General features: G+C 42.8%; 2 protein-coding genes across 8 annotated transcripts in view; both read left to right on the plus strand.

The window, feature by feature from the left end:
- Positions 1 to 247: 247 nt before the first annotated feature.
- Positions 248 to 6,471, plus strand: ccnq (cyclin Q). 2 transcript variants are annotated; one of them, XM_088290441.1, is made up of 5 exons: positions 248 to 582; positions 1,482 to 1,665; positions 2,524 to 2,656; positions 2,890 to 3,108; positions 5,244 to 6,471. In XM_088290441.1, exons 1-5 carry the CDS (start codon positions 432 to 434, stop codon positions 5,331 to 5,333), a joined length of 777 nt encoding a protein of 258 aa, XP_088146567.1. In that variant the 5' UTR covers positions 248 to 431; the 3' UTR covers positions 5,334 to 6,471. The 2 variants fall into 2 exon arrangements, with proteins under 2 accessions (XP_088146567.1, XP_088146566.1); XM_088290440.1 differs by lacking the exon at positions 5,244 to 6,471 and adding an exon at positions 3,309 to 4,548 and having other exon boundaries at positions 430 to 582.
- Positions 6,472 to 11,269: 4,798 nt separating this feature from the next.
- atp2b3b (ATPase plasma membrane Ca2+ transporting 3b) overlaps positions 11,270 to 25,360 on the plus strand; it is a 44,890-nt gene continuing 30,799 nt past the window's right edge. For all 6 annotated transcript variants that reach the window (XM_088290975.1, XM_088290976.1, XM_088290977.1 and 3 more), the window contains exons 1-3: positions 11,270 to 11,448; positions 11,587 to 11,914; positions 17,830 to 18,620. In XM_088290975.1, coding sequence (XP_088147101.1) covers positions 18,383 to 18,620 — 238 coding nt within the window. In that variant the 5' untranslated portion in view covers positions 11,270 to 11,448; positions 11,587 to 11,914; positions 17,830 to 18,382. The remainder of the gene's footprint in view (positions 11,449 to 11,586; positions 11,915 to 17,829; positions 18,621 to 25,360) is intronic.

A 25,360-nucleotide genomic window follows, 5' to 3' on the forward strand; every position in this document is an offset into this window, starting at 1 on the left:
TAGAACGTGAAATTACAATTCACTATATATCGCTCATCGTCTTCAGATTATGCTACAGCAATGACGTAATTGACGGTGCAGCCGATTAATGTTACCAAACAATTTTTAAATTAATGAGGAAACCATATAGTGAACCGATAGAGTGAAGTAAACTTAGTGAGCGAATGATTCAAAAATCATCCTCGGAACATGATTTAATAGCGCAGCTGTTCAGCACTTGACCGGATATTCTATTATTTACTTCCGGTAGCTGCTTGTAACTGTTAGCATGGTGCAAGCGTGTTCAACCGTTCAGTCACGGCGAGTGTTCCGTTCACTTTTTTGACAACAGTTTACGGGCGTCGCTGTTTGTATGTAACTTCGACTTGAAAAAAGGTTTCGCGCGAACCAGTAGTTAGTTACTGTCTTAAAGTGCTTATGATCCAGCAGTCATGGAACCGGGTCCGTCCTCTCAGTCTTCTGCCGCCCAGAATCAACCTCTGGTTCCGGCTGCCGGGAGCTCGTCTGGCGAAGGTGCCGAGTCGGAAATTTCTCGGGACATGAAAACACACTTTAGTGTGTGTCGCTTCATAATGGAAGCAGGTAACCAGCAACTCATCTCTTCAATGACTGCACAGCCGATTAGATGAAATGGACTGAGGTGTACTGCAGCCACAATTCTGCCCTTTTAGCGCAAAGTTATTTTTCTAACTGTGGTTTTAGTTTTTGGAGATGTAAAAGTAGTAGTAGTATTTTTAAATGCCGTTTTAATACTTCAATTTAGGGGTGAGCCGGTGGGGCAAAAACACATAAGGCCTACTTGGTCCATATAGCGGTTACATAGTCAAGGGTCCCATCCAAAATCCACCCATCCGTCCATGCATCCATCCTCTTTAACTTATCCGGGGTTGAGCTGCGTAGGCAGTATCTTTAGCAGGGAGGCCTAGACTTCCGTCTCTGTAGCCACTTCATCCCGGCCTTCCAGAGGTATCTCGAGGTGACTGGCTTGTGCGATTGTATCTGGGTCCTTCGGTGGTCTGCACGCCTGCTGATAATGTCACGCTTTATTCACGTATTTCTCAAATATATTTCTTTGCCCCTGTATATTTTGTTTTATTTGCAAATTTTGATTCGCTTATTATTCAATAACTCAGAACATACAATACAACAAAGAGGGGTGACAAACATGGATGCATAGAAATATAATAAAGAGTGACTTCATCAGCAGGCGCGCAGGCCACCGAAGGACCCAGACACAATCCCGAAAGCCGATCACATCTAGTACCAACACCTGGCTAGCCGGGAGACTGTCTCTCCAACGTGTCCTGGGTCATCCCCAGGATCTCTTCCAGATGGGATGTGCCCGGAACACCCCTCAGGGATACGCCCACCTCATCTGCTTCCTCTCAATGCGAATACTAAAGAACACCATCAATGAGGGGAAATTGTATGAACACATCTGTTTGGATAAAATGAAACATGAATATTCATTCCTTGCTTAGGTGTGAAACTGGGCATGCGATCTGTGCCTGTTGCTACAGCGTGTGTGCTGTACCACAACTTCTTCAAACGTGTCAGTCTAAGTGTGTATGAACCCTACCTGGTGGCCATGAGCTGCTTATACCTGGCAGGCAAAGTGGAGGAGCAGCACATGAGGACCCGTGACATCATCAACGTAAGCCACAGGTAAAAATATTTTTGAGTGGATGCGGGATACACCTTGAAGGGCAAGGCACACATAGATGAACAACCATTCACACTCACAAACACACTTAGGAACAATATACAGTGTTCAATTAACCTACAATGCATATTTTTGGAATTTGCTGTTACTGGGTTACATGACCTATTGTCTAATGCTGATGTTTCCGAATTGCAAGTGAACGCGGCATTAACATGCTGTTTTTGTGTGAGTGCTTTGAATGCAATTCGAACCTAAGTGTCACAGTCAGGGGCTTTGTAAACCAATTTCAATTTTTTTTTGGCACTGATGTGAAAAGGCCACTCCTGCAGTCATTTGTGCTTTGTAGCTGCAACCTAATCTTTTCGAGTTGCTCAACTGTTATGTCCCCAAGCGTTATAAAAATATGGGACATCCTGATTTGCAGGCAGTAAAATGTCGCTTTTCCCTTCGTCGTTTTGCTTCCGTGCGTGCTTATGGGAGTCCATCAGTGTTGTTGAAGACTTTGGCTATGTTCACACTGCATATCCCCAACATATTTCAACCTCCTCCCACCCCGCAACTGCAGCGATATGAGATGATTAAATGAGTGCAATAGGACACGCGCACACACACACACACACAGTGTAGTGTTGATGTGAATCACATACCGGGAAACCACAGTCTATAAGGACATATTCTCCCATGCAGAGCATTCCAAAAGTCCCTCCCCTACTCGGAACTTTTTTACAGTTACTTATGTACTTGTTGAGGTCATGAATTATTTTGGTCAAAACCACGAATAAATATCCTATTGTGTCCACTTATCACTCTGATGGATTATATCATAGTTGTCCACGATAAAACTGTCTCCCACCTCCCAGGTACTTTAACAGTGGCAGCCCCCCTTTAGAATGTGATAAGGAGTTTTGGGAACTACGGGACAGTGTGGTGCAGTGTGAGCTGCTCATCCTTCGACATCTCAACTTCCAAGTCTCCTTTGAACACCCACACAAGGTGTGTGTGCGTATGCGTGCGTGCTGGAGTGAGTAATCGTGTCCTCCCCGGTTAGCGGCCATCCTCCTTGCATGACATATTGTCACGCTTGTCCTAGAGTCCTCATGTGCACTCTTACAGTCGGAATGTCTTTTTTTTTTTTCGGTTTCCTGTGTACTTTATGAATTATAGTCTGTTGTTCTGAAACTAAGAGTGCAGTATTTAGTGAGTCTTCTGTCTCGTCCTCTCTTCAGTATCTACTCCACTATGTGATGTCTGTAAAGTCGCTGGTGAACCGCCATGCTTGGTCTCGATGCCCTGTTGCTGAGACTTCTTGGGCATTGCTTAGAGACTGCTACCATGGCTCCATGTGTATCCGGCACACGCCCCAACACATCGCCATAGCAACACTGTATTTGGCTCTCAACAGCTATGGAGTGGAGCTGCCTGTTGGGGAGAAACGTTGGTGGCAGGTGTGTATTGGCAGCTTGATTTAAATTTTTTTAAAAATGTTTATTTCGGTAAATTTCTAAATTAACTTATTTTGAATCTACTAATTTCTAACTTGCATTTGTTATACTGCACCAAGATGTTTATGCTATTGAATGTTGGTTTGTGTGGGCGTGCGCATGCATTTGTGTGTATCTAACAAATCAATTGGAACCGTTCTCAGTGGAATAATATGTTGACTGGGCTACGTCGTGGGCATCTGAAACCATGCATCTCAACTTTTCGTATCATCAAAACATCCATCTCATCTATTTTCTGTACCGCTGAGCCTGCTCAGGTGTGCCGAATGAGCTTTACAGTGGTCAACATGCTCACGAGGCGCGATTGATTCCACACGGGAGAGAAGCCCTTTCGCTGCCATGCCGGTGGCAAATGCTTCAATTGGTCTGCTCACATAGCGAGAAAGACAGTCGCTCTCACATATCTACTCCATCACTAAGTGGGAACGGAACTCACGCTGCCTGCACTGAAGTCGGAGAGATGTACCACTATCCCAACAGTGACCAGTGTTATGAAAACATTGCGATAAAAAATACACGCAATTGTGCGGTGATGATGAAGACGGTTTCACAATCTCAATTCAGCTTTATTTATAGAGCACTTTAATAACAACAGCAGCTGCATACACAGTTCTGTGCATTAAATAAAAATCAGACATATTAAATACAAAAGACAGTTGTAACAATAAATTCAAAGTCCTCTGTAAATTTAAAGAAAACCTCACAATGGTCACAGAAATATCTTCAATCTGATGAAAGTAATAAAAAAAAAGGGAACATTTATCAATGAAAATCAGATATTGTTTTTGAAATGTGGTTTAATTGAATTATTTTTAGAAATAAACTCATAAAAGAGGCCTGGACAAAAATGATAGTTGCCTAACTTTATATTTTCTTGCAAATGCTTTTGAGGGAATCACTGCAATGTAACGATTTTTGTAACTTTTAGTGAGACTTCAGGACCTCTCCGCAGGTATTTTGGCCCACGCTTCATGAGCAAACTCCAACTCCAGTTGTCTCAGGTTGCTTTCTCTGGTTGACATGTTTCAAATCCTTCCACAGATGTATTTTTAACAGTAGTGTCCTTTGGTCGTCTCACTTGACGTCCACTTTGGCTCAAACAATGACGGATGGTGTGATCTGACATGCTTTTGACACTTATTTTATGTTTCCTTAATTTATCATCAATATTTCTTTTGTGGCCATGTCCGGTGATGGATCTTAAATTTTTGGATGTGTGCAACTGTCGTCACACAGGAACATCAAGATGCTCGGAGATGGCCTTATAGCCTTCACCTTTAACATGCTTGTCTATAATTATATTTCTAATCTCCTGAGACAACTCTCTCGTGCACTTTCTTTGGTCCGTGTTTAGTGTGGCGCACGCCATGTCACCAAACGACACAGTGACTACTTGTCACCGACAGACTCATTACAAGTTTGAAGACTCCTGTGTTACTAATTAGAGGACACATCTTGGTTGAACATGTTTCTATGGTTCAATTAGGGTCATTTTATGCCAACAGTTTTGTCCAGGCCTGTTTCATTAATTTGTTTTTTAAAATAATTACATTCAATGACAATTAAAAAAAGCAAATTCTGATTTTAGTTGGTTAAATTTCCCATCATTTTTATTTATTATTACTATTGTCTGATTCTTGTTATTTCTGGGGGTCTAACTCCATCACTAAGTTACTTTGCGATGACAGAAATGGCACAATGCCAAGAAAGTTATTGTACAGATCAGTTACTTTTTGTACTCTGGTGATAAAATCGCCCCAAAAATCAAATCCACTATTTGGAGCTGGACTTAAGATGATTTACCACCTACCTCTCAGGCGCCAGTCGATCTTCAAAGTCTTCACCCTGTTATATTAATTGGACGGTGGCGCACTTAAAAACGTTCTATTGTCAAGCGATTTCACTAATCAGGTCTCTTTTGTTGAAGCTCCTCTTTGCAAGGTGCTCTATTCAAATGCAAATGCTTTAACAAAAAAAAAAAAACTCGAGATTTGTTATGCTTCCCTCTTCCTCCAGGGAAGAAAATCTGGGCTGTTTGAAGTCCTCACTTTAAGGCCAATATGTGCGTGTGTGTGCAGGTGCTTTGTGATGGTGTGACCAAAGCGGACATAGATGCTGTGATCTCTGACCTTCTCCAACTGTACGACATGGAGGCCAAGTGTATCTGAGGACACTGCCGGCAGACCTGCACACGCAAGACACCAGTTGTTCATGCAGCTGCGCGTGTATAATCGCCAGTGCGTCATTTCTGTGGGGAAATGTGTGTCGGCGCATGCATGCGTGAGGGAATTTGCGCACGAGACAGAGCTATGACGAAAAAAAAAACACAAACTGCACTACCGAGGCTTAACACCGTGGGGAGACAATTCTTCATTTCCTTCTTCCTGGTTGCAGAGTCGCAGTTGTGCGGCAAAGCCGGGATTCTGTTGCTTTGTGTTGCTGGCAGCAGATTGACCTCATTTTGCGTTCAACTGCACATTATAGAAAAATGCAATATGAGAGCCTTATCATTCCGACCAACTATTTAGCGTGTAAATAGCATCAAGCCAAGTTTTGGTCCTTCTCATTTGCCACAATGCGTTGGGGGAATAAATTTTTCCCTCCAACATTCCATCAACTTGCTAACTTGCCGTGCCCACGTGGGCATCCTGCTTTCTGTCCTAAATTTTCTGCTCCCACAAATGTGTTGATCAGAGGCTCTTTTGGCTCGGTTGAGGACTGCAGTCTGCAGGGGGGCAACATGTACAGGCTCATGATATGCCCCGCTCGTAATATATATGCTACAAAGCTTCACTCCGTAAGCAAGCTGTTGGGCTTCTGTGGTACAAGGGACGTGTTAGCGTGAGTCAATGATTACGCCACTCACACACATCCCCACCTAGGAATCCTTAATTAGCACCAGATCATTAGCGCACATGAAGGAGAAGAGCACATGGCCACCTCATCCGGCCAGAGAATAACTGACTAACCATCTTGATGCCTTCAGGATCCGTACTGTCATTGCAATCGCATCACAGCTTGGTTTTCCATATCTCTTCATTATCTTCCGCAACCTTCCATGTGGTCCCTCTGCCTGAAAGTGCTGTCCACAAGGAGTCAGACCCAAATAGCCTGAATTCCTTAAAACCATCTTTTTCATCCCTGCAATCTTTTTTAGTGTTGAGCAATGAGGGCTCTTGTGAACTGCCTTTGTATCTTCTTGCTGCACAACCTACTGTTGCGTCGTCTGTTTTATGATGAAAAAAATCTGTGGCAAAGTTCCTTTGGTTCCAATAACTAATGTTGAGTAAAATCTTTAAAGCCTTATCACTTTAGGTCTCCCCATGTGACATACAAGTGTGCTGCTAAGCATATTGGTTCTTTTCACTCTGTTCCTTTCCTCATCAAGAAATGTGTAGCGTCTCCTCTTATAATCCGTCCGACGGCAAACCCTCATGTCGACCTTCAGGATACTCGTTCCCCTACGCCGTACAGTTATTTGATGCAACCGTGAATGATCATAGAATGGAACTTGTCATCTCCGACCTCAAACATATGCTGCGCATTCACCCTCCACCACCAGACTTGTATCAGCTTTCGAAGAATCATACATGAGTGATATGAAATACGGAAAGATTTGGTATTGATCTGATATTAAGTAAAGACTGGGCCGCTATATTGCAAAGATGAGTCAAGACCAGAGGTGGAGTTGACAGCCAAAAAATGGACTTAAGTGTACTGTTAATTTAGAATAATTTCATCAGAGTCAACCCCAATATTCAGGCGCTAATCCGGGGTGCAGTGGTTAAAAAGCATGTCGCGTTAAAACTACTTTCGAAGTATAATTGATCGCAAAAGTGACGTGTAATTGTAATGGAGTAACTACACATGGCGTTATTACACATCTCCGCTCAAGACATTGCCTGCTCCAAGCTTGTATAGCCTTGAGAGGTAAACACGCTCACACACTTACTGTCAGAGGAACGTGAGAAATAAGTCTGTGTGCAGGTTATTTCAGGACACGCTGCTGCGTTCACGTTGAGCAGAATACACAAAGGCTCAAATGGAAGTGTGTGAACACTGAAATCTGGCTAAGGCGATACTGAGGTGGCATTTCTTTCCTTTAATTTTTTTTTTTTTTTTCAAGAAAAGCCGACAAATCATTTAGCCTCTTGCCTGAAAAAAAAATCCTTTTCTGAATGCCCATGTGAAAAAGATTGACATGATCTCCGCCGCTTCCTCCTCATGCTTTGCGCCTCTCATGGTGGGACAGGAGACATTGCGTGCATTGCAATGGCATCACGTGCCGCGCCGTTCCCCCCCCCCCCCCTCCCGACACGTTTCCTTGCTTCTCATCTGTCCCTCTCTCACTGGTGTGGCTATTGGGGGGCTAACGACTTTCTCGCTTTGCCGCTCCTCACCCCATCCCAGATGCCCCGTCTTCATTTCACTCTCTTTCCTCTTTCTCCACATTCCTTGTCTTCCCATCCACCCCCTCTTTCCTCGTTTCCGGCCTCTCCTTCCTTTCTCTCCTCCTCCCTCTTGTCTCTCTAATGTTATATTAATAATGGAGAGGGAGCATGTTCAGCCAGACTCCATGAATTAACCATCAGATGGGAAGGAGTCAGGAGCATGGAAAGAAAGAGTGATAAGGATTGATGGGATTTAGAGGGCGTGAGGGGAGAGAATATTTGTGAGGAGAAAAATTGTTCAAAGGGTGATGGTGGCACATCAGAGTCCGAAGGGTTGATGAACCTAAACATTCTGTGAAGCATTCATCTGAAAGTCAAGATGATGGTTGTGACACGGATAAAAATGTGTGACCCAAAGGAAGTCGGAACGTTGCACTCTCATTTCGACGGTGTCCGATGACGATTGTCCCATGTTTGCATTTCTACTTTTTGTTGATCATTTTTTTTGTGCTATGTGCTGTCTACAAACATTAAAAGTGAAATCTGCTGTATACACAAAAGTGTAACTTTCAATTTAGAAAATCAAAATTTTAGCGGCAGTTTACATCCGAACACCCCTCCAGAGTCCAACGTTATGTTGACAACATGACGAAGCAATTGGACTTATCTTGTCTTATCCGTACGCGATGACACAAAAGACGTGTCATTGTGACGGCACTGACATGTTCAGTGACTCAAATATTTACTTTTGAGAGATGTCCTAAAGGTTGTTTTAGGAAACAAAATAGCTTTTACAGGAGGACCATGAGGTTTTGCTATTTGCATCAAATTGTTTTGCGAAATGCATTGGCTGGTGTGCAAATTTCTATTCTGCTTTGAGAAATGTCACAAAGCGACTGAGAAAAACGGTATATAAAATATATATTTTTTAAAGTAGTCCATCCATTTTCTCTCTCTCTCTCTCTCTCTCTACTGTCAAAACTATAGCCCTATTTAGTTTCAACAACAATCACAGAGATGACAGTGCTTTGCATACCCTTCCTCTTTTCATTCTTAAACCCAATGACTGAACATCAATATTCATTCTAATAACCTGCACGACTCAATATGACGCAAGACCAATCACAAAATGTCAACTTGACTGCCTTTTGCCCCAACAGGTCATTTAAGACCATTCTGTGCTGACACTGGATTTATTGGCATATTTGACATTAAATTCATCAATCAGTGCTCTGCATGCTGCTCCATTTGCGTTTGCAATCTGTGTAAGAATTAAAATAAATATATAAATCACCACTGCTGGCTGCAACACGTGCTCATGACCTTAAAAGTGGAAAGTCCTAGGGCATTAACTTAAAATAGTTTATTTCAAGGGCATTTCTGTTTATGTAACTAAAACCAAGCAGGCGTGTCTGTATTGAAGCAAACAAACAATTTGCACCCCTGAACACTGATCCATTGAAGATCCTTATGCAAAATGTCCTCTGGATACTGTGCCTCTTTATCAATCTCATCTGATCTACAATATTCACAATCGCCGTTCACCTCTAAATTTTTTACACCTTTTCATTTGTTTGCTCCGGCGCAGTCCTCGATTCTCTTTAAATATGTCCCCGTGTTGCTCCCTGTTGTCCATTCGCCAACATTGCTGCCCTGCATGTGACTTGACCATTACATGCAATTTTCCTTCTCACAAGATTCCACCTTTTACTCCTCGAGAGGAAAAATGCTGGGTCTTTTTTTTGTACTTATTTATGGAAATATTAAAACAGATGAGTGCCCATCTGCAACAAAAGTGTTTTAGGTATTTTAATACGCCTCTGGGAGATGATGTGATGATAAGAGGAGGGAATGATCAAATCAGCAACAAAGCTTTTTATCTCGGTGTGTATGCATGTGTGTGTGCAGTCCAGAGGAGAGGATGTCTATTTATAAGTTCATCAGATTGATCTATAAATACACATCTCCTCTTTCTCCTCACTGAATAATAAGTTTTGACAATATTCAGTATAGCCATGCGTGTACACTGTTGATGGTGGGGGTTGGGGATGGGTGGACGGACGGGGGGAGTCGGGGGTATGTATCGCATGAGAGGAGTGACGATTCTTTGTTTTTCAGCACTAGCGTGTGCTCGCTTTCAGCACCATGGACAGTGCCTTGGGCTCCAACTTTGTCTCGTGAGCTGAGCAGAGGGAGAGAAGGAGCAGGAGGAGACAGTACATGCAAGCAGAACTGCAAGAAGCTCAATTTGGTGCAAGTTCGAGTTGGTCTTGAACAGCCTGCACTTTTTTGTCTCTTAAAAAAGGTTATCCTCTGCTGGTGCAATTCTCTTCATTTCAAACAATTGTGATGTAATGTGTAAGGAAGTTTTTTCCTCTAAAGCATGTGACTTTGCAACCGAAGAGACCATTTTTTTAAATATTGTGGTGAAAGTTATTTATGCATAATTAGCCTCATTTATACTGTATTTAACAGTGGGGCAAAAGTAGTCTCAGAAATGGAGGCAGTTGACAGATTTAGTTGGCTGTTTAATTTCACACTTGGGTGGGTGACCACTCCAGATACTCAACTATTTGTATAGGGAGTTAGGGATATTAAAAATCCAATTTCTGTTTTATGGGTGGATGCATGTCCCCTGTATATAACTGCAGTATAAGTCTTCTATCAACAGGACTAATACATATATTTCCATGAATAATTATGAAGAGGACACAAGAGCAGAAAAGAAATGCCATACTTCATTTTGTTTTCTGCTATCGTGCGAATGCAAAATGTCCGCTTCATCCTGGCACTTCAGCTCACAGACTCCTCTGGTGTATTGCAACAGCATAACGAGTCTGTCTTCAGTGGCATTGATGTTAAAGACAGCTTGAAGGTAAAAGCACATTTGAAAAGGAACCAGAGAAAAAGAACTGAAACCACCACGATGCATTTGTGATCGTTTTTATGGGAAATGTTAAGCAAGAGGAAAGACACGTTGTAAATCATAAAACATTTGTAGGGCATAACTATAAAGACATTTTGTGATTCAAAGTTACTAAATATCAGAATATAAATATGTAGATATTACTTGACATTTTTTTCTCAGAAAAAAATGACTTTTTGAATGATAACAACTGTGCAAGAAAACAACCAGATTTGTGGCTAATTTTCTTCTGTTCATCTTATTCCACTTGTGTGCAGCTTAATATAACCGCTAAATTCATCAAATCATGTTTGCTTTGAACTCCAGGTTCCACATTTGAACCCGAGTCTACAGACATCAGAGCCTGACTGGGTTTACATACCATTAGAATTTATTGAATGTATTCCAATTCGGCGAGGCACTCCGACTCCACCATTGCGAAAACAAAAAAAAAACAAGCGCAATAATAATGGTACATTTGATTATATTGTTTGTATCGGATCTCATTTTCATTTCAGAATAGGATTAAAAAAATGTTATGTCTATATGCGCATTTACCTCTCCTTGCAGTCACGTAAGATAACATGAGGAAATAATGGTTTCTTGTCGATGGTAATATATATTTGTCGTTTTCAAATTAAGATGGCTCTCTAACCGGCAATACCCCTTTTTTTTTTTTTTTTTTTTTTCCCGGCAATACCCTTCACTGTGCTGCGGTGTGTCCGCTGTCGTCACCACGCAAAAGAGTGTATGAGGAGGGAGGGGGTGACGTAGATACCCACTCTTCCTCCTCCTCCTCCTCCTGCCTGTGGATGCTGCGAGCAAGCTCCTGTGCGCTCGCGGGCTCCTCCTCCAGAGATGTCGCAGGAGCGTGTCCTGTCAGAGCGCCCTTTCTTTACTTCTTTTCTTTTCTTTGACACTTCACCGCATTGAGCTCCGTCATTTTAATCGTCACCACCATCAGCATCAGCAGCAGGATCACAAGCGGTAAGCACCGACAAATACTGCACCCCCTCCCCACCCCCTCCGCAGGAGAGGTAAACCCGGTCTCTCTCTCTCTCTCTCTCTCTCTCTCTCTCTCTCTCTCTTTCTCTCTCGCTCTCTTCCCCTCTCTCTCTCCGCCAGCCGCAGAAATCGGCCGACCCACGGTCAGGTGACAGCGCGGAGTGGAATATTCATCAGTACCCGTGCTTGTCTTTCATCCCCTCTCCTCCATCGGACTGCAAGGCTGCAGCAGCCCACTCACGGTCCTCCTCCTCTTCCACCGCCTCCACCACCACCGCCGCCGCCGCCACCGCCACTACAACCCCTCCTCCTCTCACCCTTCTGTGCATCCTCTCTCATCCGGGCCGGGACATTCTCCGCTCCGCGCTCACGCAAGATTAACTGGGGATTGTGGCTCTCCGCCCGCCCACTGATGCTGATGCTGATGTCCTTGAGCTCGGCCTGCACGGTGAGTGGCGAGTCCGTGCGTGTTGGCGGGCGTGCGTGCTCGCGTGCATGAGTGCGTGACTTCTATTTACCCCACGCGTGTCTCTTGCTGTGATTGTGGAAGAGCGCGCGCGGGGCTTTCCCCCCCCCAAAAAAATATTTTGAAACGGCGTTTGGGCCTGGTGTGTCATCGCGGGCCTTGCGGAGCTACTCTAGCCATACAGTCGGGCATACCGTAATTCCCCGGTAAACAGCGCTATGCCGTGAGAGTGTGTGCGCGGCTGCGGAGCTCCACGCCGATGCATTTCCATCCTTCCTCGGATGGTGGGCGAAAGACTGCAGTCCAGCATTGTCACCGAGCGCGACCGCAATAGCTGCACGGGCCTCTCTGCTGCACTGTGAGCACCAGCAGTCCTCTTCCGTCCCTCAATCCTTCCTTCCATCGCGTCGTTTTTCCGCGGTGCGTCGCACCTGCAGCGGGATGTCGGTTCGATCCGGTAATCATCCCCCGGCCAGAGCCACTGTCTAGCGTGGGCCCGGTAACCTTGCGGTGAGGGGGGCACAGGTTGGTGGCGCACCTCGAACCCATTTCGTTGAATTTGAATTAGGCGAGTGGGCACAGTTCGTGTGGTACGATTGATATTGTTGTCATGCATGTGGTAAGGATGACGAAGGGCATCAGCAGGATGAGGATGATGAGCAGGATGATGCTCGGGCACGTCTGAAGGTGACCAGCAAAGGTCATTTTGTGTTCGAATTGGGCCAGTGCTGCACACAAGAGAACAGTGGACTAGAGCATTAGCTAGTATATGTTTGTGTGCGGCTTTGAGTGGAGGTGAACAGGAGCTCACGTGGGAGGGACATGGGATGCAGACTGTTAGTCTAGCAATGTCAAATGCGATGAATACATGTCATGTATTTCAGCCTCAATCAAACTTCCACCAGTCTCACCATCAAGTTGCTTTGAAGTACGATGCAGTCATGCTGCTATTTGTGTAAACTTACCTCCGTATTGTTGTCACTGTGTCAAAGCCTGATTGGGCTTTTTCTACTGTTGGCTCGATAAGTGTGTGTGACCCCCCTCATGTATACATCATATCACAAGGTACACAAGTGGCATGCAGCTCAGCTGTGAAGCTAAAAGGTCACTTTAAGAGCAACACACAGCAAAAGCTCAAAGTATCAAGAAAGACAGAGAAAGCGCATATATTAGTTTTGAGATAATTGCTCGGGCATGTGTGTGTGGGGGTGTGTGTGTGCGGGGGTGCGGGGGTGTGCGTGTGTGTGTGGTTGTGTAGCCTGGATTAACCAGTCTGGCACATACACTCTCTCACAGAGCACACACAGGCCTACTGGCCCAGAATTAAATCCCAGGAGGACAATTCCTCTCTCTCAGCGGTCAACGTTGTTGCGTAGGACTGGATGATTTTGAAAAATAATCTAATTGTGATATTTTTTTTTCCTCAATATTGCGATTGCGAGCTATTATGTGATTATTTTTTTTCAAGGTCCTCTTTCCTCATACAATATTTTTGAACAAACAAGCAATATGTTAAAGTGTATTGTAATAAAAAAAATATCCGGATCATTGCACATAAAGGTTTTGGTCTTAGCCTTAGGCTAAAATAAAGCCAATTGAATCATGAATTTATTTGAAAGACAGTTTATTAATCAATTTGAATTAGAGCTGTCAATTTACTAAAAATCACAATGACATCACAAGATTTCACCAAACAAGTGTGGCGTAAACATAAAAAAGTCATAAATCAGATTACAACAGTAACGCAAACCAACCTGTGGTTTTATCACTTCAATTTTTCACATATCATGCAACGGTGACATGCAAAACATGTGGGCTGCATTTCTTAAGAACTGACCTTCTAGACCAGGCTGGCAAACTACGGCCCGGGGGCCACATGCGGCCCGTTAAACGTTTTAATCCGGCCTGCCGAACTTGAAAAAATTAAATTAATAAATCTTGTTGACGTTGTATTTTCTAAATACTGTGACATATATATTGTTGTAATGATTTTGTTCACTTTCATTCAAAATTAAATGTATTTATTTTCTCCGATGAGGTGAGGTCACCAAAACACTCCATCCATCTGCTCCTCTGTCAAATTTTAGAACCCATTGTGGCCCGCCAATCAAAAAGTTTGCCCACCCCTGTTCTAGACACTATATAGATAAATGAATAAAACATACATACTACACTTGTGAAAAAGTGAACCAAAAGAACCATTTTTTCCCCAAAACTGCGGCCTTTGCCATTTTAAAATTGCGATGTCATTTTGAATTTGATTAATTGTTCAGCCCCATGCGATGGATGACAAGGATAATATGGTATGATATGAAAAAAGGAATGGCAAAAGAAAATCCAAAGTACAAAAGTAAATAAAACAAATTTCTGAATTGAATATCCTGAATTATTTCAGTGAGTGCCCTTAAAATAAATGCAAATCTTACGACATGGAGCAGGACTGTGTTGACCTTTTGTTTGACTGTTTTCATGTTCAAACACATCTCAGCCATGCATGGAGGTCCTCTCTCGCTCTCTTTCCGCCTGTCACGCTCTCTTATTTAGAAAAGGCCCGCTCCCAAAGACACATTTGTGTGTATGTGCGATGACAGAGAGAGTGATGTCTCCGGGCATGAGTGTGTATATCTGTGATGCACACAGTTGCGTAAGTGACATGGGCTGCGCGTGCGATACTTATTTGAAAACCAAGGAAATGATATTGTGCACGTTTTCCGACTTATTAACGCGCGCCGACTGTACATGTGCAATTGCACACGTCAAAGCTCTGAAGGAGCTCAACAGAAAAATGCCGTTGAAGATTGCTGCGGCAGGAGCTCCGTGCTTGTGTGAGCTTCATAAAATCAGACAGAATCAGTGAGTAAGAGACCAGGCTGGGAAGAAAGAATGTGACAGGCTGAGTAAATAAATGATTGCAATGGCAGGAAGCACAAAGCTGGGGAGAAAGTCGCAGGAGGAATTCAAACGATGAGATGAGTAAGCCACATAGCATGATACGCACGCACGCACGCACGCACGCACGCATGTGCATTCGGAGGAGCAGGTACTGCATGAGAGGAAACTTGAAGAAGAGAGCAGGGTGACTCAGTCATAAACTAACGTTCTTAGTCAGGGAGGGGGAAGAGATGCATGACAGAACCCAGAGAGGGTGAGGAGTGGAAAGGAGGGAGGAGACAAAGAATTCATTAGGAGCCTCGATTGTGCCCCCCCCCCTCCTTTCATGATTCTTCTGATGTCGAATAGCCTCATCAGAATAGTGAGTGTGTCACATGTGATGCTGACAGTATTCAGCACAGTCACAGCCTCACTAATTGCTCATGTGGGATGAAGCAGGCTTCGGGATAGTGGAAGCAACACGAGCTCCCGGGCTGCACGGAACACTGTTGATGTCAGATTTATTTTAATTAAATCATCTCCAGAGATGGTTTGAAACATGAACATGAATTCCGCAATTAAGAAATTATGTAGAGTGCGTTCGACGAGAGCAGCTTGCATCAGAGTCGTTCTCCTTTTCAAGCTTTTCAAAAGTGGACACACCCTGATGGACAGTTGCTACTTCAAAGCACTATCATTTTTGTTTAAGTAGTCTCATGTGTCTTGGAGAAGAAAAAGAAAAAACACCTGGATGGGCCACATCGTAGTTTTGGTTTCCCTCAAAGGGCCGTTATGACTGTGTACCCGTTTAAATGTATGATCGCCTTGCGTTATAACATAAACACAACAAATTGGTGGAAAGCCACTTTTGAAATCAGAAGCCCGTAAGTAATTGTTTGGGGGGAGGGGGGGGGATTGTTAACAAATAAATGGCAATATCTCATATCTCAATGTTGTCAAAAGAGAAGAAAATGTGCCTGAGACCGGAAGTTGACGCACATGATTTGTCCTTCGCGGGCCACATAAGATGACGTCGCGGGCCAGATCTGGCCCCCGGGCCTTGAGTTTGACATCTGTGATTTAACACATGCGCTTTTTTCGAATGTCGGAGAAAGCCCGAGTACACCCGGGGATAACCCTCGCAAGCACAGGGAAGAACATGTAAACGCCCACAGAGACCCCCGCAAAAAAAAAAGTGGTATCGCGCATCTCGAATTTGACGTAATTGCCAGATTGTTTAAGAATTTTAGCGTGAAAGTGGAGGTTGATTGTTTGTATGGTCTGGACATGCAATATTGTCTAGGAAGTCAACATTTTTCAGGTGTATATTTCTTTTGAAGACATTCGCTTTCAAATGTGTCATCAGTGTTCCATGTAGTGAATAGTGAGTGTGAAGCTTCACTGCTCTCGTTCACTCTTGGGTGCTCTGTTCAGAGTGGGTGCAGCGGGGAGCTCTAAAACCAAAATGTATGCCAGCTCAGCTAGACAATATTAATATCTAACGGTGATTACGGTGGTGCATTGTACAGCCGCCTAATTTTTTTCAGTGAGGGAATTTCGGACCAATATTGGTACTTTGGGAATAACATCACTCCAAATGCTGATACTTGTCTTTGTTGTTTTGGATTTGTTCCTGTTATCTGTGTCGTGTCCACATTTGTCCTCATGCATAGCGATGTAAGCTCGTGTCTAAAATAGACTAATTGAATGTAAGATGGAAATAGGTCACCTTTTAAATTATCTTGAAGGTAAAGTCTGCTGTATTCCATTTCTAATTTCTTAAGCTTTTATCTGGCAAAAACAAAATATATTTGGTGGATATTTGTAACTGCTCCACACACACACACCTCATGATGCATTAAAACTGTGATTTCTCCCAGCCCATCATTTGAATTTTGTGAGTATTTTTATTATTTTTAGGCATGGACGAGGACCAATCCCAGATATCGGTAAAGGGAGTTTTAGGTTATTTATCTGATATGTTTCAGCGGCAGTCTTTCGCCTTGTTCAGAGTGTCATATGATGGTGTCGTGTGACTCATGTTTATCAGCTGATGTTCGATGAAGGAGTGACTCACCTGTCGAAATTGACAGGTGAGTCTCGCCCTCTACTGTTCCTTCGCCCCCTCCAGGATGCGGGAAAAATCACATTATGAACTGGGAAAAGTCCAGAGTCATCCGCACCGAAAACAACAAACACCCGCGCTGAATCAGAGAGGCCATTGAGAACAGGAAGCGGGGCTCAAGGACTATCAACAGGGACGAGGGAGCATACAGGAGTGGGCGAACGAACAGCAGAGGGTGTCACCTGTCAATCAGCCTTCATTGAACATCAGCTGATAAAGACGAGTCACAAGGCACCATCACGTGACACTTTGAAGAAGGTGAAAGACTGCCGTCGAAAAATGTTGGGTAGATAACAACCTAAAACTCCCTGTCTGTGATAAAAGAAGTTTAATTTTGTACTGGCCCTTTTCCTGGATTTGGTACTCGTCGAGGAAGATGATACCAGCCAACGATAATTAAGGCAAAAAAACAAAAAAAAACAATCGGACGTTCACTAAGTCCTCCTTGCCAGTAGATGGTGCTATACTGCAACTGTTTTTGTCCGAATCATCATTTGTGTTAGGAGGACAGAAAGATCTTTTTTTTTTCACCATTATCCGTGATTGTCTTAATTGAAATCGCATGTATCAAAAGTACTGGTGCTGTCCGTGCTTGGTATCGGTCAGAAAAGGTAGTATTGCCCATCCCTAATGTTTTAAATGATTGTTTTCTAACAATATAGTAAAAGGTAAAAGGAAAGTTCCTTTGAAATATTTTGCATTTTATAAAGGGCAATAGTTTACTCCGCTGCCCTCAAGTGGTCAAAAGCAAAATACAGTAAAATATTTCGAGGAGTTTGTGAAAGATGAGCCGTCGTGACATACTGGATCTTCATTTGTATATTTGTGCTTGATGCTTAAAATGTCTTTAGAGCTATAATTGGACGCACACTCATGATCATGTCTAATTCTTGTCTCGTAGGTCTCGGTGGAGCAGAAGTAGCTCCTACCTACCTCACATCTGCACCTGCTTCTTCTATCATCTTACTTTGGCCGTTGGCCACTCTCTCCATCTGGCAGTCACCCCCTCTACCCCCACCCACATATGCATCAGCCGGCCCGTCCGTCCATGGACTGGCTGTGAACATCGGAGGGAGTGAGACAGGAGAGACGAGGGCGAAGAAAGCTGGATTCGTTCAGATACCACGCTTCTCAAGTGCTCCTGCGCACTGTTCTTCAACCTCCTCACCCTCCTCCTGTTCCTCCAGTTATGGAGAAGTGAAGGAGCAGTGGAAGGCCTGGCTGAGACACTGAGGAGAAAAACAACCCAATCAGCGCCCCTTTCTTCAACAGAAAGGCCGTTGACGCGAATGAGAATCATTCGACAATTTTGAATAAGAAATCAAGGAAGGAGTGCAACGGGCTGTTGAACACATGAACAAGCTGTCAGCGAGCACACGAGCGGGTCACTGAGCTGAGGACAGACAAGGAAGGAGGCGGGGAAGGACAAACACAACACAAATCAACCTTGTGTGATGTCAACAACAGCGACGATGGGCGAAATGGCAAATAGCGCCGTGGAGTTTTACCCCAAAGCGAATCGTGGAGGAGGAAGGGAAGATGGGAACCTTGGGGGCGGAGACTTTGGGGTCACGTTGAAGGAGCTGAGGGAGCTGATGGAGCTCAGGGGGGGCGAGGCCCTGCAGAAGATCCAGGATAGCTACGAGGACACAGACGGGCTCTGCCAGAGACTAAAGTCCAGCACCACTGATGGTGAGTAGGCATGGACCACGCATGGTTGAGTGTGTTGCTCAAATGATCAGGGATGGAGGGAGCGCTGGATGAACTGGAAAGCCAAGTTCTCAGATGGAAAGGGGACATGAATGGATAAATGATTGATGGCATGCTGGATGGTTTCATACATGAAGCAGGTTAGCTCGTACATGGGAATCTCCTAAGTCCAAGTCTGATTCATGACTTTTTTTTTTTGGGCAGCAGTGACCATACTGCGTTGCAAATTAAAATAGAAATGATGTATTATAATTGGTCTATGTAATTGGAGAAAATCTAAGGCCAGGTACATACATAAAGACAATTGTGTGGTTTTTATCCAGATTTTGCCCTCTCCCAAAGGAAAAAAATTGTCTTAGCCTTATTGGATTGTCCTATATTATTAGACTGGTCAACAAATTAAAAAAAATAAATAAATAAAAAACAAAGAATGGATATTTTTTTTGCCCTGATTCTGAGGTTGAATATAATAATAATAATAATAATAATAATAATACAAGCAATACATTATTATTTATGAATTTAGGGTCAGGTTCAGCAACAGGTGGAATTTTTCTCTGAAACCTCATAGCTATAAATTACAACGCATGATTAAAACTGTATCGCTCATACTTTTATGGCTCAAACGTTAAAAACAAAAAATGAAAATCTGATGTGCCAGAAAAAAAAGTGAAGGCATTTTTTAAAAAATATATAAATAAATAAAAATATAAATATGTTTAGATACACATAAAGCCGTCTCTGATTAATCTGACGAGTGTGGTCTATGGTGTGACAAGAGTGAATTTGTCCCGATAATTAGATTTTGAAACGGGTTGGGTCGGCAATCTCAAATATTACATGTGTTCAATATTTAATATCAAATATCTTTGAGTGTCGGGTAAATCTACTGATCTGTGGACTACGATTTTTTTTTAAATACAAGTATTTTCCCAAAGAAAGTCTTTTTTAATGACATCGTCATTATACAACGCTCCATAAGTAATTATGACGCCCATCTGGAAGTGTCTTCTTCTCCTTTGCTTTTGTGAGAGCATGTGTGATCACACGAGATTCCTGCCTTGGATTAATTTGTCGATATGACAAAATATTTTTGTGTGGTTCTCAGTGTGTAAATAATTGGAGTCGAACATTTGCAATACAACAAAAACTATGTTTGACGCCTCATCTTTTGACATGCGGTCTCTGTCACAGATAAAAAAAAAAAAATCCTTCTTACTGTATGTGTGTACCAAACCCAAAGGTGCCTGAAATTTTGCTATTCAGAACATGACAAAGTCTTCTTGAAATGTTGGCTTTCGAATGTATTTCACAATATTCACCGTTCAGCTATTCGAGTTCTCTGCACTTTTGACAATGGAATGTAACAAATGAATGCTTCCCGTCCTCAAGTTAACCAAACTGTAACTGCTTTATGAAAAGTGTGGTTTGGCTCAATTAAAATGTCTTTATTATTAATGTGCAGGGAAGTATGTCAGAACAAAACACATTTTGAATGAAAAAAGAACAACGAGAATTATCAAAGCTCCTCATCACACGGACAGAGTGTTATCCTGACCAGAGAAAGAGGCTTTATCTGAGTTGGGTGCACAAAGGACATGACATTGATGAATGGATGAAGGGATTTTAATAATGGAAAGCTGATCGACCAAATCAATAAATGGATGAGCGAGAGCGTGCAAGGAAGCAGTTGGAGGATTTGATTGTAGAAAATGGCGCTTTCATACTTGTGATTGCTTTTACCTTTGGTTTATCATGCGATCTTCAAACATTAATTAAGATAATGACTAACTTGGACGTTGGGCAACTGCTTCAAAAAATAAATAAATAAATAAATCCCAAATTGACAAAATATTTGCAGATTAGATTTGAGCTGAGTATTGTAGCGTATTTCAGCTCATTCTGAATGCATATGCGCACCTGTATTTTCTAACAGGGGAGTGCAACACCTCCATGTTTTCAACTGGCGAGGGCGAAACAAAAATCAACGCTGAGATCAAAAGGCTGGGTAACGGTTCTCAGTGTGTGCGTCCGTGCATTTGCATGTTCAAATGAAAGCAAAGTTTGGAAGCGATGCGTGGCGTTGCGGCCCAATTTGTTCTACTAGTCGTCGTTTTATGGGTTAGAATAAAGTAAGAGAAAAAATCTGGCTCTGTTTTTTTAATCCGGCCCACCAAACGTTCATGTTCATCTTGTAGTTGCTTGTTGATGACTTAAGTGGCTCAAACTACCAGAAACAAAATCCTGGGCTGTCCTGATCAAGTTTCCTTTTGTATTTTTTTATTTTTGCATTCATTGTTTGTTTTGTTTTTTTACCTGAAATTGGTTAAGAAAAATGCATTTATTTATTTGCATCTGTTTATACTATTAATTTGTACTGAAAGATCTACTTCAAAGATGTCTTAAAAAGAAGCTAGAACTTCTTAGCTTTTTAAAAAAATGTTTTAAATTGAGTTCTACTTGCTATTGGTCACATTGAAGGTGGGAAATTATTCATCTTGGTCCTATTTTTTTTTTTTTATATATCTCAAAAAAACATTGCATTTTAATTGGGGTGTGTAGACTTTTAATACCCAACCGCATAATCATAGGTTATCCATGTCTGTTTCAAATTTATCGATCAATTTTTTCATTTATTGTTGGCGTTACTGTTTGTAATGTAGTACAACTGTACTAATACTACGGTGCATCATATAGAGAGCTGCGTCCAGCATTTTGATTCTGTCATGTAGCTTGTTGAGGTAACCAAACTATTAGTAACAACTCTCAAATTGATGCAGTCCAAACTACAACCCAAATAATAAATATGCTGTTAAATTAACTATCTGACTATGTTGTGTATTCGGCGCTAGTCTGACCTGGTTGTAGTGTCCAATTAACAACACTCAACAGAGACTTACAGTAACCTACTGTAACTCAATACATACACTCACCCACACACACGCACACACCCGCATATCCACCCCTGTCCACTGATGGTAAAACACTGATTGCACACAGAGCTGCTCATCAACGGTTGTTGCTCTCAACAAATTTTCTAATATTTTATTTTTTGTCCTCTGGTGTGACAAAGCAGCCAAGAACAAATGTATTCATCCATCCATCCATTTTCTTGACTGCATTAGGGTCATGGAGTTGGAGCCTATCCCATCTGACTTTGGGCCAACCGCAGTACACATTTAGCCAAATAAGCATTATATTCTTATGCTTGAAGTCTTACCCGAAGTTGGGTGAAGCTTTATCACTCTCTGATGCATCCACTGTATCAAGCGTTTGTTCATGCTGAATTCCAGTGCAAATCTCCTGATGGACTTTTCCTGGCTTTGCGTGGACACCTTCTCTAGGATTTAGGTGGTTTTATTAGTGGTGGATGCGCAGAGTTTTTTCACCTTTTAGTTTAGAACATAGCATATAAAAACAAACTTGTCATGGATAAGGATAAACTGTACTACGTGTTGAAGCTGTGTGACAGACATAAAGCTTCTCAAACTGGTGCTGAACTCCATTTGGGGGACAGAAAATCATTTTGCCAGGCGGCAGTTTTTACAATGCCGCTCCAACGTCAACCGACGAGCGTTGGGAAAGGGAATGATATGCTCACAAAAACTGCAAAGCCTAAACTGTCAGACGTATGTTCCAATGACACCTGAATTTAACTGACTTGTGGGGACACCCTCTATTTCTGGATGCGATCTTATGTCTATTGCTACATGCATCTATTTCAATTTGTCTTAACTGAAATGCCCCCCCCCCACCCATCATTCCCATATTTGTCCCAGCAAAACAGCGACATTTATCCCACGAGAACAACAATCCCAGACAGGGATTGTGAGCTTGTGCGTTCTCTCTTTATAATGAATCATCAAATTCAGGGCATTGCAGAGGATGCAACCACATGGCCCATGTATCCTTGCAAATATACATAATGATTCAGAGCATTATCTGTAATATGATACAGAAGAGGAGAGCACACGCACACTCGCACACACGCACACACATTCTCTGATATGGACACCCGGCGCTGCAGTATGAGACCATTATATCCACATTCAAGAGAGCGTGAGGAGGATGAGGAGCAATTATGGAAAAAACAGGGAGAGAAAGAAGCGTGTGTGTGATGGAGGGAGAGGAGAGGAGAGAAAGCTCGAACAGCTTGCCGCATTGTCAAGGACACATCAAGGGGAGATGGAGAGAGGGAGGAAAGAGAAGGGAGCCAAGCAGGGAGGATGAGTGCGGAGGGATGGATGAGAGAGAGGGAGAGAAGAGGAGGGCCGGACTACATCCAAACAAAAACGGCTGCGCGACCATTAGTCAGCATCACCTGTTTCCTCCCTCCCTCACTCTCGACGTCGCCTTGGCCTGAACCGTGTTGGGTGTCATACTTGTATTGTCGCGCATTTGTTCAAGGCCGCGAGCAAAAGTCGCTGCAGCAAGCGCGCAATATCTGCAAACAGCACACGTCCACAAAAGAGTGTCATCGCTTTAAGCCAACCACTGCAGGCGCATTGCTGTTCTTCTTCCCCGACAGCCAATCGCCCCCCAAAAATGTCTCACACAAACAAAAGAAAAATCCAAACATTGCACACTGGAGGAATTACATCACCTGTTGCTGGGCAGAAACCTGTTAGAGACAGGAAGCCCGGGACCTGATATACTAATCACCATGGAAACTGCATCACTTACGGGAGGTTGAAGAGGAGGATGAGCAGAATGACTTCAAATTTTGGCAGTAGAAAAATAACCTTGGAGTTTATGTCAATGTTTTCTTTGATTTAAAGCGATTTTTATTGATTTAGTTTTAATCCACACACTCAAAAAAAGTGTGAGTTTTGGATTCAGGAATACTGCAGCAAAAAGAAAAAAATGAGGAGAGTGGAATAAACAAGAAATCAAAAGGAAAACTAAATGTTGTTTTTTTTTATCAAAACTACAAAAAACCGTTTCACAGCGATAAATGTGCGCCCTCGACAGTGAGAACTGCACGAGCCGGTACGCTGTTTCAGCGATGCTGTCAGTGTCAGTCGAAGAGAATGCAATGTGACACAAGTGACAATTTTCATCCCAAAGTCATGAGTATTAAAGTGTCCGATATAATGAGCTCGAGTATATTAAAAAAGAAAGGGAAAAAAAAAAAGAATACTCTCGTCTAAGCATTGAGCTGATTCACTTTATAGATAATAGTCCCCAAAGGATTTTAAGGACTTGCTCTAGCTCAGGAAATAAAATATTTTTTTTTCAAATTCACCATTTTTAGTTCATGATAGACGTTAATATCTTTAGTGATGATTATTATTCATTGGACAGCGATAAGGGAAACATTCAAAAACTGTCCTGTGAGTAGTAACCTATCCTGCTGAGTAATTGTAACAGATTTCAAAAGATCTTACATCTTATTTTCATGCTCAGCGCAAGTCTAGCACAAATTGCTGTCTAACTGTGCTGCATTTTCTTTCTTTTGCTTTTACCATCAACGGGCGCAGTTAGAAAAAGTCATCTGCGCCAATGTGGGAGTGAACGCAGACAACTCGATTCCCGCTTAATCAAAGCGGCTTCTCTCATTCCCTTTTAATTCTTTAAATTAAGCGCAGGTGAGTCGTGTGGTCTACATGACGGACGCATGACAGGCTCCCTGCAGGAGATTGGCGCACGCAAAGTACATTTAGAAGGAACCGTAAGAAGATCTCAACTTGTGGATGATGTTCAGTTGGCAGCTGTAAAGTGGGCACTTGTAGACTGCGTTCCACCCCTGATCGTACGTCTGTGTGGGATGCTCTCCCCGCAAATAACGTGTTCAATAGTCCATGCATGCTGATGTTTTTTTTATTTATGAATGACGATTTACGATGACATCCACCACACGTATCAGCGCCACAACTTAGATCTGTTTATAGCCGGTCTAAAGTCGAATCTACTTTCGATCAGAAAATTGTCCGGTGCGCCAGGAGCGTGCCCTCAGTCTGCCGGATCCCTCAGAAAGGCGCAGATTGCCTTAGCCAGCCAAATTCCCAAACATAGGAAACTAGAATTTCCACGGCAGGGAAAGGCCCCATGACCTTTTCTTCCGCTGGCCCACAAATGACCAGCTTTGCCGCTGGCAGTTTGTTGCGCTAGCACAGTTGTGAGATTTAGGATGCGATTCTCAGCTGCAGCTATCCTGCGTGGAGTTTGCATCTCGGTATCCAAACTACGGCCCGGGGGCCACATGCGGCCCGTTAAACGTTTTAATCCGGCCCGCCAAACTTGAAAAAAATTAAATGAATAAATCTCGTTAATGTTTTACTTTCTAAATATTGTGGTGTGTCAAAGACATCTTTTGTTGTTATGCTTTTGTTCACTTTCATTTAAAATTAAATATATTTTTTTTCTCCGATGAGGTGAGGTTACCAAAACACTCCATCCATCTGCTCCGGGTCCGGCCCCTCTGTCAAATTTTTGAACCCATTGTGGCCCGCCAATCGAAAAGTTTGCCCACCCTTGCTCTAAATACACTCCACAAGAGTGAATGATTGTTTCGCTTTATGTGCCTTGTGATTGACTGATTTCTTCCAGCTGAAAGTCGTCTGGAATCGGTTGCAATTTACAAAGTGTAGCAAATCGATGGAGGTGTTTATTGCACAAAGTGTCTGATTGTGATTGTGCGTCCCAATTACTATCCATATGGTATTTGATTGTTTTAAAAATGGAAGTGGTTTAAAAAGTGTTTCCGTTTTCTGTTTCACCCT

Source organism: Idiotropiscis lumnitzeri, chromosome 3 (genome assembly GCF_059441095.1).
Source record: "Idiotropiscis lumnitzeri isolate Australia: NSW breed Sydney's pygmy pipehorse chromosome 3, RoL_Ilum_1.0, whole genome shotgun sequence".
In the NCBI taxonomy this organism is placed as follows: domain Eukaryota; kingdom Metazoa; phylum Chordata; class Actinopteri; order Syngnathiformes; family Syngnathidae; genus Idiotropiscis; species Idiotropiscis lumnitzeri.